Source organism: Centroberyx gerrardi, chromosome 21, assembly GCF_048128805.1.
Source record: "Centroberyx gerrardi isolate f3 chromosome 21, fCenGer3.hap1.cur.20231027, whole genome shotgun sequence".
Classification (NCBI taxonomy): Eukaryota; Metazoa; Chordata; class Actinopteri; order Beryciformes; family Berycidae; genus Centroberyx; species Centroberyx gerrardi.
In genome coordinates, this window is record NC_136017.1 from 18,788,010 (window position 1) to 18,801,535 (window position 13,526).

General features: G+C 40.9%; 1 protein-coding gene across 1 annotated transcript; it reads left to right on the top strand.

Annotated features, from left to right (window-relative positions):
- Positions 1-2,392: 2,392 nt before the first annotated feature.
- On the top strand, positions 2,393-12,567 carry LOC144543013 (putative ATP-dependent RNA helicase DDX4). Its single transcript, XM_078290983.1, has 17 exons — positions 2,393-2,462; positions 2,555-2,617; positions 2,801-2,812; positions 2,901-2,957; positions 6,897-6,932; positions 7,025-7,060; positions 7,147-7,185; positions 7,308-7,450; positions 8,700-8,852; positions 8,934-9,088; positions 9,245-9,374; positions 10,255-10,421; positions 10,530-10,675; positions 11,698-11,797; positions 11,882-12,152; positions 12,250-12,357; positions 12,459-12,567. Exons 1-17 carry the CDS (start codon positions 2,393-2,395, stop codon positions 12,537-12,539), a joined length of 1,767 nt encoding a protein of 588 aa, XP_078147109.1. The 3' UTR covers positions 12,540-12,567.
- Positions 12,568-13,526: the final 959 nt, after the last annotated feature.

Sequence of the window (13,526 nt, forward strand, 5' to 3'; positions counted from 1 at the left end):
TTTGCTAGCTTAGAAACCTAGCGTTAGCCAAAAGATAGTGTTAGCTTAACAATCTCATGGCGGGCTGCTTCGGTCAAGAAAATATGGTAACTTAGCTCTATCTAGTTAATTAACAAATCGCTTACAGTATATCCGCTTATAGTTAACTTCAAGGTCTTCATTGTTTGAATTTCGTCTACAAGAATTTCATTCCCCCATTTAGTCATCTTTACAGAAAACACTACAACATTTAATAGATAGCCCCCCACCCATAGTGTTAGCCCGATAGCTACGTGATGTTCTTGTATGGAGAAGTCGCGCCAAAATGCATTCAAAAAGCAGGCAATTTAATTTTCATTTTTATTATCTACAAAGGTATGCATACACTCTTCAGTCGAGCACATATGTAATCCACCAAGCGACATTAATTTCAATAAAATTTCAACCTTTGGAATTAGAATGGACTAGTGAGTGTGACTTCACCCCTAGGTTGCTGAAGGCATAGAGATGGCTGAAGGCATAGAGATATAACAGTGTTATATCTCTATGGCTGAAGGGCTGTTTTGAAGCCAAAAGATTGGGTTTACAATCGCTGCCATGTTGACATTTTTTGGAGCCAGTGCATTGCAGTGTAACATTAAACCAATTCTAATTAAATTCTAGTGTGTGAATGATGACTTCAGTTGTCTTTACTTACAGAAGGAGAAAAATGGATGAGTGGCAGGATGAGGTAAGCTAATTTACTATATAAAAAAAATTACATTAAAAACAATTCAAATCAGTCAAACCCTAATTCAGTCCAACATTTTAGTTACAACCACAGAACTTGAATGAATAGAACGGTCTTTTCCATTCAAATCAATGTTCCTGGATGGTCGGAGCAGGACATTTTTATGTGTACCGTTGGGCTACCTTCTGTATAAACCGACTTAAAGCTACACTAAGCGATTTTCTGACCACTAGAGGGTGACAGAAACCGCAACAGATTTGTAAACGCACACAGTAAACTGCCGGGCTACAGGAGCCCCTAAGGACAAACCGTGCATAAAGGCTAATGGCTAAAATAAATGTACCTACGGAGAATTACCAGTCTCGCTTTGCCAGATTTTCCTACCGCTGAAGGTTACATGTCCCACAATGACAAGTGAAGAGGTAGGTAGCAAGTTTACTAGTTGAACAAGTTTACTCGCTCGCTTCATCGATTCCGCCATTATGACAATTTTTTTCAGGGATGGGAGGGGGAGAGCGCCGCTTTCAAACAGCGAGGGAGGAGACAAGCTAGTTTAAAAAAAAGCAAAAGCTACTGAATGGGACGGGAGGAGCTTTGAGTTGGGCCGAATTTGACAACAAGCTTTAGAAAAGAGGAGAAAACAGCAACACAGCTGGCCCGCATGTGTGGCTATTTGTTTATATCATTACGTCTCAGAAATCTCCACGTAGCACACATTAGTTTCAGGGTTGGTTATAGGGTCTGAAATTGCTTATTGCTTAAGTATTGTTTAAGGTAAGTTGCAGAGGTGAGAGGTTTTGCAGCAAGAACCAGAGCAGTGGAAAACTGGCGGAGGCTACTGAATTAAGTTGTCACTCATGCCACCACCACTAGGTCGTGGTCTTTTACAAGTTGCTACTGTCTTTTTAAGTAGTGCACAGAGAGGAGTAGAAGTAGATTATTTATAGTTGAGTTAATCTGTTTCTGATGTCCGTTAGCTGTTTGAAGTTAGCAAATGCTAACTTTTCTTCTCCACTAAAGCTACGTTAGTTTAAAGCATTTAAGGGGCTATATTACGTTAAAGGTACCTGTTTGATGATGCTTACTAGCTAGGTTTGCTAATATGCTGATGTTAACAAGAAGAGAAGCGAGAGAAGTACAATCTTTGATAAAGCTACGTTAACCTCGTCGCTAACGTCAGCTTTCAGTTGAGTTTAGACAGTTTAACAGACACATCTGCACAGTTTTCAAGCAAGTGTGACACACTTTATGGCCTTAATGCCCAGACTTGTGTTGTCACCATAGCAACTAACCCTTAAACTTCAATAATCGCCATTTTATGCTGTACTAGCCAAATTACCATGACAAACAGTAGAAGGACCGTTCTATTCACTCAAGTTTTGTGGTTATAACCATATATAACCTCTAGTGAAATGATGTGTGGTGGCTTACCACACATGATTTCAATTGACCCATGTTTACAGGAAACTACTACTACACTAACCAGCCAGACTTCAAGTGGTGGTAGGTTTACTATTTATAACATTATTGTGATTGCCATGTGGCTGCTTGGCCAGTATATTTAAAGCTTTAATACTGCTTGTACATTCACATTTGATTTGTAATGTTGTAAATATTGTCCTTTAGCATGTAAAGACCTCATATAACATTGGGAGTAAGGGTGTTGGGAAGCAGAATGCTAGGATGATTGTATTTGTGTCCTTAGGCAATCAAGGAGGCTCCTGGAACACCGAAGGTGGTGACTTTGGAAGAGGTGAGTGTGGAAAGGATGAGCATTGATTCTTTGAAATTTACACCCTAGATGACATTTACCAAGTGGGAATTTCTTATTCTGTTTTTCTCCAGGTCGTGGTGGAAGAGGCAGGGGCAGAGGGAGAGGAGGAGGATTTAAGAGTTCATTCTCTTCAGGTGCCCATGCATCTCATGTTTAAAGTTATGCTATAACACACAGTGGGCTATAAATGTCTAACTGTATACAAAGGAATGTAGTAAAGTAGGCGGCTATAGCAATACTCTGATGCGAAGAAGTAGTCTTAACTCCAACAGTGTTGTACACAACCTTATTTTAATGCTTTGACATATGCTTTGCAGGGAATGGGAATGGTAAGTGCTGGCAGCATTATATTCAGTGGTGTCTGGTTACAGTGGCTGAATCCTGGTTGTCATTGATCCTCTGACTTGTTCCTCTTAGATGGAGAAGTCTGGAACAGTGCAGGAGCAGATGGCTTCAGAGGTAGCGGAGGCCGAGGTAAGACAGGCTAATATTACTTGCATGTAATATACCCAAAATGTAATAAACCACACTCTGTTATTTCATTTTATTCATAAAGAGCTATTTTTCATTAGAAAAGATTTTTGCTGCCCAAACTAAGCTTGAGCATGGTAAATAAGTCTGCCAGAGCAACTGGATAAGATTTCAATGGAACATTGACTGTAAATCAAAATTTATGTTGCTCAGACAGTTTTATCCTAGTTCCAGATACCCCTCGGTTTTAGCTCCAATAATTTTTGTTCATGATTGGGTTTCAATTATTTGAGCTCATTCATTTGGTTAATATTATTATCAGAGTGCCGTACAACTTGTGAATGTTTATAAAAAAAATAAAAATGTTTTTTATATATATATATTCCTATAGAACTGGCAAGTCTATGGTTCAACAAGTTATTTTCCCCATGTTAGTCACCCGTCTAACTTCCAAGGTCCCCACGGGTCCTTGAAATCCTTGAAAGTTTGTGAATTTGAGAAAAAAAAATCAAGGCCTTGAAAGTTCTTGAAAATAGACATAAATAGACATGGGTCATTGAAGGTGCTTGAATTTTTATATTTTGTGCAAGAATAGAAATTGAAGTTCAATTGAAGGCAAGAGACCACATAGTCTGCCATCACTATAACAGCACAGTTGAGAAGTGTTCACACATTCAAGCCTCTCTCTCTTTTTAATTGTTGTCTGTGAGCTTCTGTAAAGCCTGCTAGTTCTCATTATAAAAATTCTCAGTGTTGTAACAGTAATTAACCTTGATCCGTTTCTCAAACTATGCCATGTTGGGTCCTTGAATTTGAGGGAATTGGGCCTGGAAAGTCCTTGAAAAGTCCTTGAATTTGATGTTTAAGAAGGTGTGGGAACCCTGAACTTCATTCTATTGCGATTACAGCCTATTTGTATTAAGTAGGCTTAATATCTTCTACAGGGTGAAGTTCCATAAGACTAGTTATTATGAGATTGCGATCATCAATGATTGCAAATGTTTCAACCTATGTGTTGAAATATAAGCTTTTTTTTATCACTTGACACATAGGTTTCCATAACACCTATTACAATACCCATAAGGCTTGCCAACTCTCGACCAGTCACACAAACAGAACAGCGCTTGCGCTCTAACACTGTTACTCTCGCTCCACTGTCACTCTTTCCTCAGCACCAAGTTGACAGAGAAGCTAGCTATGTGTTCCATAACAGCCCTTTGTATCCTAATACCCGGCATGGCTGTTTGAAAGAAATTAAATCTTAAGGTGCAAGCCTGATACACTGTGCATTACTCTTGGGGAACCTGTAAAATGCTGTACAATTGGTTATGATCTAACACAAAAGCATTTTTATCACATAGAGCTAGCCGCACCAACAGCACTACATGGAAATTGTAGTCTTTTATTGAGCTAAGACTGTTGTGTACACAGTCTAGCCAGCTCTAAATAGTTTCAAATTTTGTTAAAGGGACAGCTGGTAATATTTATATGGCCTTCTGTAGAATTGTTAAATAAGATAAATAAGATGCACAGTTGCACATCACGTATATATATCCCTCTCATTGTTATGTACTGCATATATACTTATACCAATAATACTGCTTTTTGATATTATATTTATACATATGTTAAGTAAGCAGCCAATGTTACTATCATCTGTTAGTATCACAGTGTTTCCCACAGAATTCAAATCTATTTGTGGTGGTGGGTGAGTTGGCCGGGGGGGAGGGGGGGTGATCTTTTTATTCTTGTATTCTCTTATATTGTCAATATATAGGCTATTATCAATAAAGGATCCCATTACCTGGATGACTGAAAAATTATCTAATGTACTCCATTTTAAATAGTTCCATTTGTCAAACAAATAACTAACCTGTATATATCTGAAGTGCTCCCTTTCAAGTACTTTGTGTTGGGGCTGAACAATTAATCGAAATTTTATCGAAATCGCAATATGGCCTACTGCAATTTTCAAATCGCAGGAGGCGCAATATTTGTTAAAGGCGAAATGTGTGTCAAAATACCATTTTAAATTAAATATTGTCGTGGTGCAGAGATGTCCTGGCCTACACATCATATTCTACAGACTTAAGAAAACATCTTTGTTTGGTACAGATCCCCTCAAAAATCAAACCATAATCATTTTAATACGTTTTTCAATGAAAATGAGAATAATGATGTAAAAATTATCATTCCCTCTAATATCGTAAATCATATCGCAATTGCAATATCAGTCAAAATAATCATTATAAAATAATAATTAGATATTTTTTCAAAATCGTTAAGCCCTACTTTGTGTCAAAGATAACATAACTTAAAAATATAAACAGTGCTATGTGCTACACTGTTCAGTTTGTTGCTTGCTTTTGTCTACAAGGTACAGAAGAATAGAAATGAGGCCCCTTTTACAGAGAAATCTGCTTTTCTGACCCTCTGCCCTGCTACATCTCTCTGTGCTGTCAATTTCACCTGTATCTTTACATTGTTAAATTACTAGCCTTTGACATTGTTCCATTATGTACTCTGTTTTGCTGCTCAGCAGCTCCTCTGGTCCAGACTGTCCCTGCTCCTCCTCAGGATGAGTCCTTTTCCTTCTTTGAACATATTTTTCAATATTAATCTGGATTGAGGGAGCAAACATTCAGAGTCAGAGTTAAAACGCATGTGCAATGGGAGGCGCACAGACGGGTCTGTTGAGAGAGCGAGAGCAAGAGAGAGACAGAGACCCAGAGAGAGAGAGAGAGTGAGCGACAGAGAAAGAGAGCAAGAGAGAGAGCGCGCAGAGCAAGTAGGGGCTGAGCGAATCAATGCGCTGCACGCAGCTCTACAATTTAATAGTGGGAAAAAAAACATTATAGCGGTCAGTGCTGATATTGTGGCGGGCCGCCACAAACTTTTCTCTGTGTGGGAAAACCTGTATCAACTCTAAGTAAATCCATACATCAGTAATCCATATTGTTTCTCATGCGTCCCACCCATACAGTCTACTTGTGTTTAAATAGTCAGCTGCATATGTTGATATAACCCCACAATTATGTATATTCAATTTTTTTCTGCTTTTGTTTAAATCAGTAATGTCCTGACATTAGTACGTTTATTCCACCAGGGCGCGGAGACCAAGGTGGCTTTAATGGTAATGTCTTTGAGTGTTTGTACATTGAGACAGTTGGATCCATTGAATGATTGGTTTGATGTTCTCAGCTCAGTGTAATAATTTAGTTAGTAGTCAGTTAGTTTTGTTGAGTGGAACTAGTTGTGTTGCTATTGATAGAATTTTAACAAGCTGACCTTTACAGGAGAAGATGATGGAGGGCGTGAAAATGGTAGGCGTGTTTTTTTCCCCCCAGTGTGTGTAATACAGTTCTTGTTTTTAACTTGACTGTATGATCTTGAAGTTGTAATTAACCACAAAGGAATGTTTTTTTATCCACTACTGTATATGCATGTTGGAAACTGATTTTTACTGAACAGGGATTAGAGGAAGAGGAGGCAGGGGAGGTTTTCACCAAGGTATTTCTTTACTCAATCCAGTTACTATAGTGCACAAACTGTTCTCTCTAACAATGCTTGTGGAATTGTATTGAGTGAAGTTGGGAAACATCAAGACGTTCTCAGATTTTGCTAACTGATAAAGCACAAACTTGTTTTAAACAACTTTAAGCTGTATGTACTTTGAGAAGGATTTAAGAGCTTTTCACCCTTCTACATTCATAAGGGTTAAAAATTAACATTCTGAATTTTCAATATCAGGTTGTAAATCAAGCATCAATGTTTTTTCAGTAACTTAATCTTAAAGTGGCTCAGTGGCAACTTTGTGCTTGAAGTTTTTGGTTTCCAAAATGCAATGCAATTTATTGCTATGCAAGTAATCCAATGCTCAATAACTAAAGCAAGTGGGAAAAGTTAGCTTGCCAATCAGCAACGATTCCTAATCTGTTTAAGGTGGTGCAGAGGGTGGAAGAGGAGGCTTTGGTGGAGGTAAATGCGCCATCATAAGTTAGGCATCAAATGAATAATTGTTTCGTGTTGGTCAGTAAAAGTCCACTGACTCCTCTTGTCTGTTGCTGCAGGTTACCGTGGGAAAGATGAAGAGGTCTTCGCTAAAGGTTGTGATATTCATCTTGTAAATTGGCATTCAGTGATTAATTTGAAGCATGCCACAAATGTAATGGTTTTCTGTATCTGATAATAGGATCTGCAGGGGAGAATAAAGATGCAGGCGATGATGATAGTACGTAAATGAACCATTCATTGTCAACATACTCAACATTGCTGCAATATGATCAAGGCTTGGTTGTATGCTTTTTTGTCTTTCCAGCACCACATACATATTTTGTGTTTTCTCAACCTCAGGACCGAGGGTGACGTATGTTCCCCCACCCCTCCCTGAGGATGAAGACTCCATTTTTTCCCACTATGAGTCGGGCATTAACTTTGACAAGTATGACGACATCATGGTGGATGTTAGTGGCAGCAACCCACCGCAGGCCATCATGGTAAGTTGTCAGAGCATCTAAACAAGTTACGCTTGGTTCAGACCGGACGTGTAGCGACTGAGTACCGCGTTATCGTGCACGAGTCACAGTTGGGCTGTTCACACCAGAATCATATTTCTCCACGCCGGCCAGCAGCTCTCCTGCTCTACAGGAGGAGAAATACCCCGTGGAAACAGGCTGTAGGCTACTTAAATTTTGCGCCAATAGCCACCAAAGCCTCATCTTCTTTACTGTTGTCCTTGTAGACACAATGCTGACAACTCAATGTACTTTTCCGCATCAGGAATTGACATAATTAATCTTCCAGCTTCTTCACTCTCCCTTTCTTCACAGACTCGTGTATCAAAATCGTTTTAGGATTTTTCTCAGTCAGTCGTGACTTGTGATCAGGCAATCTTTAGGAAAACCTAGGAGGACCTAGATCGCTCTCTGAAGGTGCAAGAGAATATAGTGTGGCGTTTTCATTAATTGTTGCAGATGGATTAAGTGATTTTTTATTTTTAAGGTTCATTGTGATTTGACAGTGGTCTGATATGGGTAACTGTGGTCTAACCATGAATTAGCTTATTCTTTCTAACTTAAACTTTACCTCTCTACTTTATTGGCATGACAAGACAGACAAAAAAAGTATTTGTGATACACGTGCTTACTAAGCAAAGTTAAAGAAGGGATTACAGAGTTGTCCTGTCTCTCTCTCTCAGTGTAAATAACACGGGCCTAAATAAATCATGTAGCCTGTAAAATGTGGCAATTCAATAACAGACCCAATTTTCAAAAGGCAAGTGATAATTCAAAACCAGATGGATTGTCATCCTACAATGTACATTTAAAACTTGCATCAGTGCACATGGATTAATCAACAACAGTGAAGACACTGGCAAGTTCATAATTTAATATATTTGTGCTTTTGTGTTGATATAATGCAGATATGACCATCTACTTATATGGTGTTTTCCTGTGAAATACATGCGCAGAGAAAATAGACTAGGAACCGAAACTGTCACTGCAGATTGCGAGCCACGAGTACTCCACGGCCCGTGTGAACAGTCTGACCCATTAACATGGGCGCCGAAAGGAAGCGGGCTACGCTTTGCTGCCGTTACATGGCCGGTGTGAACCTAGCCTTACACGCACAAGTTGCCAAGGCTGCAGAAAGTTAACATGCAAATGGCTTCTGATCAGAGTTTTGTAGCCATCAGTTGGTAACAATAACAACAATTGACAACAATAAAAACCTGTTTATCTTCAGACTTTTGAAGAGGCAGCATTGTGCGAGTCCCTAAAACAGAATGTCAGCAAGTCTGGCTATGTGAAGCCAACCCCGGTGCAGAAGCATGGCATCCCAATCATCTCTGCTGGCAGAGACGTCATGGCCTGTGCCCAGACCGGATCTGGCAAAACGGTGAGACGCCCCTGGAGAATCAGCAAGTGGGCCTCAAGTTTGCTTCTGCTTATAGGGTTTTAATGCATCTCCTCCCTCCAGGCTGCATTCCTGTTGCCTATCCTGCAGCAGCTGATGTCGGACGGCGTGGCAGCCAGTCGCTACAGTGAGCTGCAGGAGCCTGAGGCCGTCATTGTGGCCCCAACCAGGGAGCTTATCAACCAGATTTACATGGAGGCCAGGAAGTTTTCTCATGGGTCTGTTTAGACTTTGTGTTTGGGAAATAGTTATTAGACCCTGTAGTTGGCTAGCACTGGGAAATGTATACGCTCTGCAGATGAAAGATATTGTAATTGAATAATAATTTGTACATTCTCTTGGCTCAAAAATTTTCTTTCCTCTGACTGTTGTAGGACTTGTGTGCGTCCAGTAGTGGTTTATGGTGGAATCAGCACTGGACACCAAATCCGTGAAGTCCAGAAGGGATGCAATGTGCTGTGTGGGACCCCAGGGAGGCTGTTGGATGTGATTGGAAGAGGAAAGGTAAACTGTTATTGTCCATGTATGAAGTCTCTCTTCAATCAGCTCAAGATCCTATAAATTTTTAACATAAATAAATACCAAACTTGTGTTTTTATTTTCAAAATTTTGCATCAGCCTGCTTCGCTTCCCTTGCCTTGTAAAGCATTTTTCCAGCCGAACAGTGATGTACACAACTTTAATACGAGACATGCCAAATGGTTACACCTCCCAATGTTCCGTACTGGGCTTTGTCAATTCTCTATTAGATATAGGGGGGCTCAGCTATGGAACAGTTATATTCAAATTGCATTTCAGTCTACTTCTCTCAAGAATTTCAAATATAGGCTTAGGACCTGTCTAATGAACCAAACTTAACTATCCAAACTGATCATATCTGACTATCTATCTTTGACTATCTTTCCTCTTTTCTAAGGAGTTGTCTGAACACAAGTGTGCTTCAGTACACGCGCGCTCACACTCGCATGCACGCGCACACGCTCACGTATACACACACATACGCCAAAGCACCCACACCCTCATTACATTATTTTTATTATTTTATGTCTTTGCTTGTTTTATCCTGCCTACTTTATGTTTGCTTTTTGATCTTATGGTTGCTTGTTTGCTTATTTTTGTTGGATTACATGACTTTCGTATTTGCTTATAATGCGTATTGAGGTGAGATTCTTTCTATAAGCCTCTAGGGGTTTTCTAAATCTCACCTGCACAATTTGCTTCTTCTCTTTTGTTGTCATGTTTTTGCTGCTTTGTTTTATTGTGCAAAATAAAAAAAATATTTTTTTTTTAAAAAAGTCTCTCATTGGTCACATGAAAGCAGTGAAGCTGCACAGCCTTTGGCTCCAGGCTTAACTATAAATCATTTGCGGCATGTTGCCTTCAGGTTGGTTTGAGCAAGCTGCGCTACTTGGTGCTGGATGAGGCGGACCGGATGTTGGACATGGGCTTTGAGCCTGACATGCACCGCCTGGTGGGCTCCCCTGGTATGCCACCCAAAGAAGAGCGTCAGACCCTGATGTTCAGTGCTACCTACCCTGAGGACATCCAGAGGTCTGTTCCTCTATGGACCAATCTTTCACATTGATCCAGGACAGCTGCTGAAAAAGAGCTGATTGTGTGTGTGTGTGTGAGAATATCTATCACTGTGGGTTTTTATAGGATGGCAGCTGACTTCCTGAAGACAGACTATTTGTTCCTGGCTGTGGGTGTGGTGGGCGGAGCCTGCAGTGATGTGGAACAGACGTTTATCCAGGTCACCAAGTTCTCCAAGAGGGAGCAGCTCCTTGACCTCCTCAAGACCACTGGTGATGTTTCTCCACTGCTACCTTAGACCTCAAGCCTTCCAATGTTCTGAATCATCTCAAATCTGCTACCGGAGCACAAGTTTAATAAATCAAACTTGTTTAGACCTGGTGTTTGAGAAATAGTTATTGGACCCTGTAGTTAATAAATTAAACTTGTTCTCTTTGTTTATTTTTTTTTTAACCTTTATAAATCCAGGTTAATGCTCTGAGGATCAAGGATCTTAAAAGGACAATAGGAACATTTGATGATTAGTACAAAAAATAGAAGAAGGGGCAAAGAGTGGGAACGATCAACTTAATTTAAGCAATTTCCACCAGAGTTCTCTTCTGTAGTTCAGAGTTCTGTTTGAGCTTTAGAAAAACTCATCAGAAATGACTGCACATTGTGTGATATTAATGTGCAACTATTACAAATTTTCTGTTGAAATCCTCCTATTGTCCCCCTCTTTTCCCCCTCCTTGACATGACCTCGGACACACTTGGATGTCTCCAATCTATGACGTGATGAAAATACCTCAGCATTTCTCAGCAAAACTGATGCATACTTAGCTGTTCACGCAGTGTCATAGTTGCGAATGAGAGCAACGTTATTATGTCTTTATGATAAACAACGTTTATCATAAAGACTGTCACGTATGCCCCTAGGTTTCTATTGCAGTAGAGTGGGAGGGGGCAGCCCGGTTGTTACCGGACGGGCGGAGCAGGCAGCTAGCGAAGTTATGGTTTCTACTAATAGGGATCATGATGGAAAACATGTTATTTGGGCCCAGGGTTCAAAATACCAAACTATCCCATTTAAGGTGGCTTTCATATCAGAATGGAGTTGGATGTTGAAAGCAGCTTATTCCATCCAACAGGACATTTGTCTAACTCTATACTTGCAGGAGTGAATAACACACTGATGATAGCCTATATTACAGTTTGATGTCAGTTCTTGCCAGCTGGTATCCCATAATTGGTCAGTCAGGCTGATGACATTCCAGTTTTGATATTATTTGAACTGAACTTGGTGTTGATTGCAGGAACTGAGCGCACCATGGTGTTTGTGGAGACCAAGAGACAAGCTGACTTCATTGCCACTTTCTTGTGCCAGGAGAAGGTCTCAACCACCAGTATTCATGGGTAAGTGGTGCATCTGGTGTCCTTGTTTCCAGTGTGCTGTATGCAGATGAGCTGACTGTGATGATGAGCTGTGTTGTCTGGCAGTGACCGTGAGCAGCGGGAGCGAGAGCAGGCGCTGGGAGATTTCCGTTCAGGCAAATGTCCGGTCCTGGTAGCCACCTCTGTAGCTGCCCGAGGTCTGGATATACCAGATGTGCAGCACGTGGTCAACTTTGACCTCCCCAACAACATCGACGAGTACGTCCACCGCATCGGGAGAACCGGCCGCTGCGGTAACACCGGGAGGGCGGTGTCCTTCTACGATCCGGAGGGAGACGGCCAACTGGCCGGCTCCCTCGTCAAAGTCCTCTCTAGGGTAGGTGGCCTGACTGCTCGGCGAACAGTTCTGGTAAGCACTTACTCAACATTATGTCAGCCTTCATGGTTTCTGTTGGTTTGAATGTGATTGACAGGCACAGCAGGAAGTGCCCTCGTGGTTGGAGGAGTCGGCATTCAGCGGCCATGGTACTACAGGATTCAACCCCTCTGGGAAGGTCTTTGCCTCCACAGATTCTCGGAAGGTAACTTGCCCCCATCTGGCTCGTTTGAACAGAACCAAGCCTGTGTTTTCCTCTGAAAGCCTTGTGCTGTCAGGTTTCTTCATGGTGTCCTCTGTCCTCAGGGGGGATCTTTCCAAAACCACAACAGTGTGAAGAGCCAGCCGGCTGATCCGACTGGAGCTGATGATGAAGAGTGGGAATAGACCGGCAGCACACCCACACAGCACTGACCTCATTTCACTTTTCAGGTGTTCTACTTGTTTTAGTTTTACCTGCAGTGTTTTTTGTTAGAAAGGAAAAAAATATTTGTCTGAGGGTGGATAAAGTTTAAAATGTGCAGTAAGACATTTTTTGGGGGTTAGGGGATAGATTCTGTTAACTGATCAATCTCGAATGATTGTCACACTATTCTGCAAAGGTTTGTTTGTTGTTTGATTTTTGAATCATCACTTTTATTTAACATACTTCATGAGGGAAAACAATACATTTGCACCAAGTCAAAATCTAAGAATTGTTTTCTCCTAAGAAAAAGATTAAGAATAAATGATTCTTCAAAGCAAAGTCCATATCTTTTTGAACTCATTTAAAATATGTCCTCCCTCAAAGAGTCACTATACGTGATGTATAAAGTCAGGAGTCTCTTATATAGACGACAAATGCTGGAGTGGCTGCATTGAATTGATAACTCTTGAATCTTTGATAGTTGTGAGTTCTGAAGAAAATGTGCCTGTGTCCACAAAATCCCAGGTATCCATCTTCTCAGTTCATTTTACTGAAGTCTCATTGACAAGCAACGACATGCAAGTCAGGTGGACCGGAGACTCTAAATTTCCCATAGGTGTGAATGTGAGGGTGTTTACCTCTCTGTCTGTCTGTTCGCCCTGTGATGGACTGGCGAACAGTCCAGGGTATTTCGTTGCCTTCTGCCCAATGCATGTTGGGATTGGTTCTAGTCTCCCCATGACCCTGAACAGGAATGTGTGTGGAACAAGTGTGTATGAGAAATTAATGAACAGATGTATGTCCCTGCTACCACTTCCTAACACTGTCCAGTAGGTGGAGCAGGTTGCTACTGAACATTCAAGACCGATGTAGTGTCAACAGTTGGCAGCAGAAAGCGAGTTTATAAAAATGGGTTTTAAGAAGATATGTTAGACTGAAGAGGTCTGGTGGTTCCACAGTATGGAGGA

What these genes read in the sequence shown, in the direction of transcription:
- LOC144543013 (XM_078290983.1), top strand. Translation starts at nt 2,393, where the DNA reads ATGATTGTATTTGTGTCCTTAGGCAATCAAGGAGGCTCCTGGAACACC. An exon ending in AGATGCAGGCGATGATGATA is followed by an intron (nt 7,186 to 7,307) that starts GTACGTAAATGA and finishes TCTCAACCTCAG; the next exon opens with GACCGAGGGTGACGTATGTT. An exon ending in GCCAGGAAGTTTTCTCATGG is followed by an intron (nt 9,089 to 9,244) that starts GTCTGTTTAGAC and finishes TGACTGTTGTAG; the next exon opens with GACTTGTGTGCGTCCAGTAG.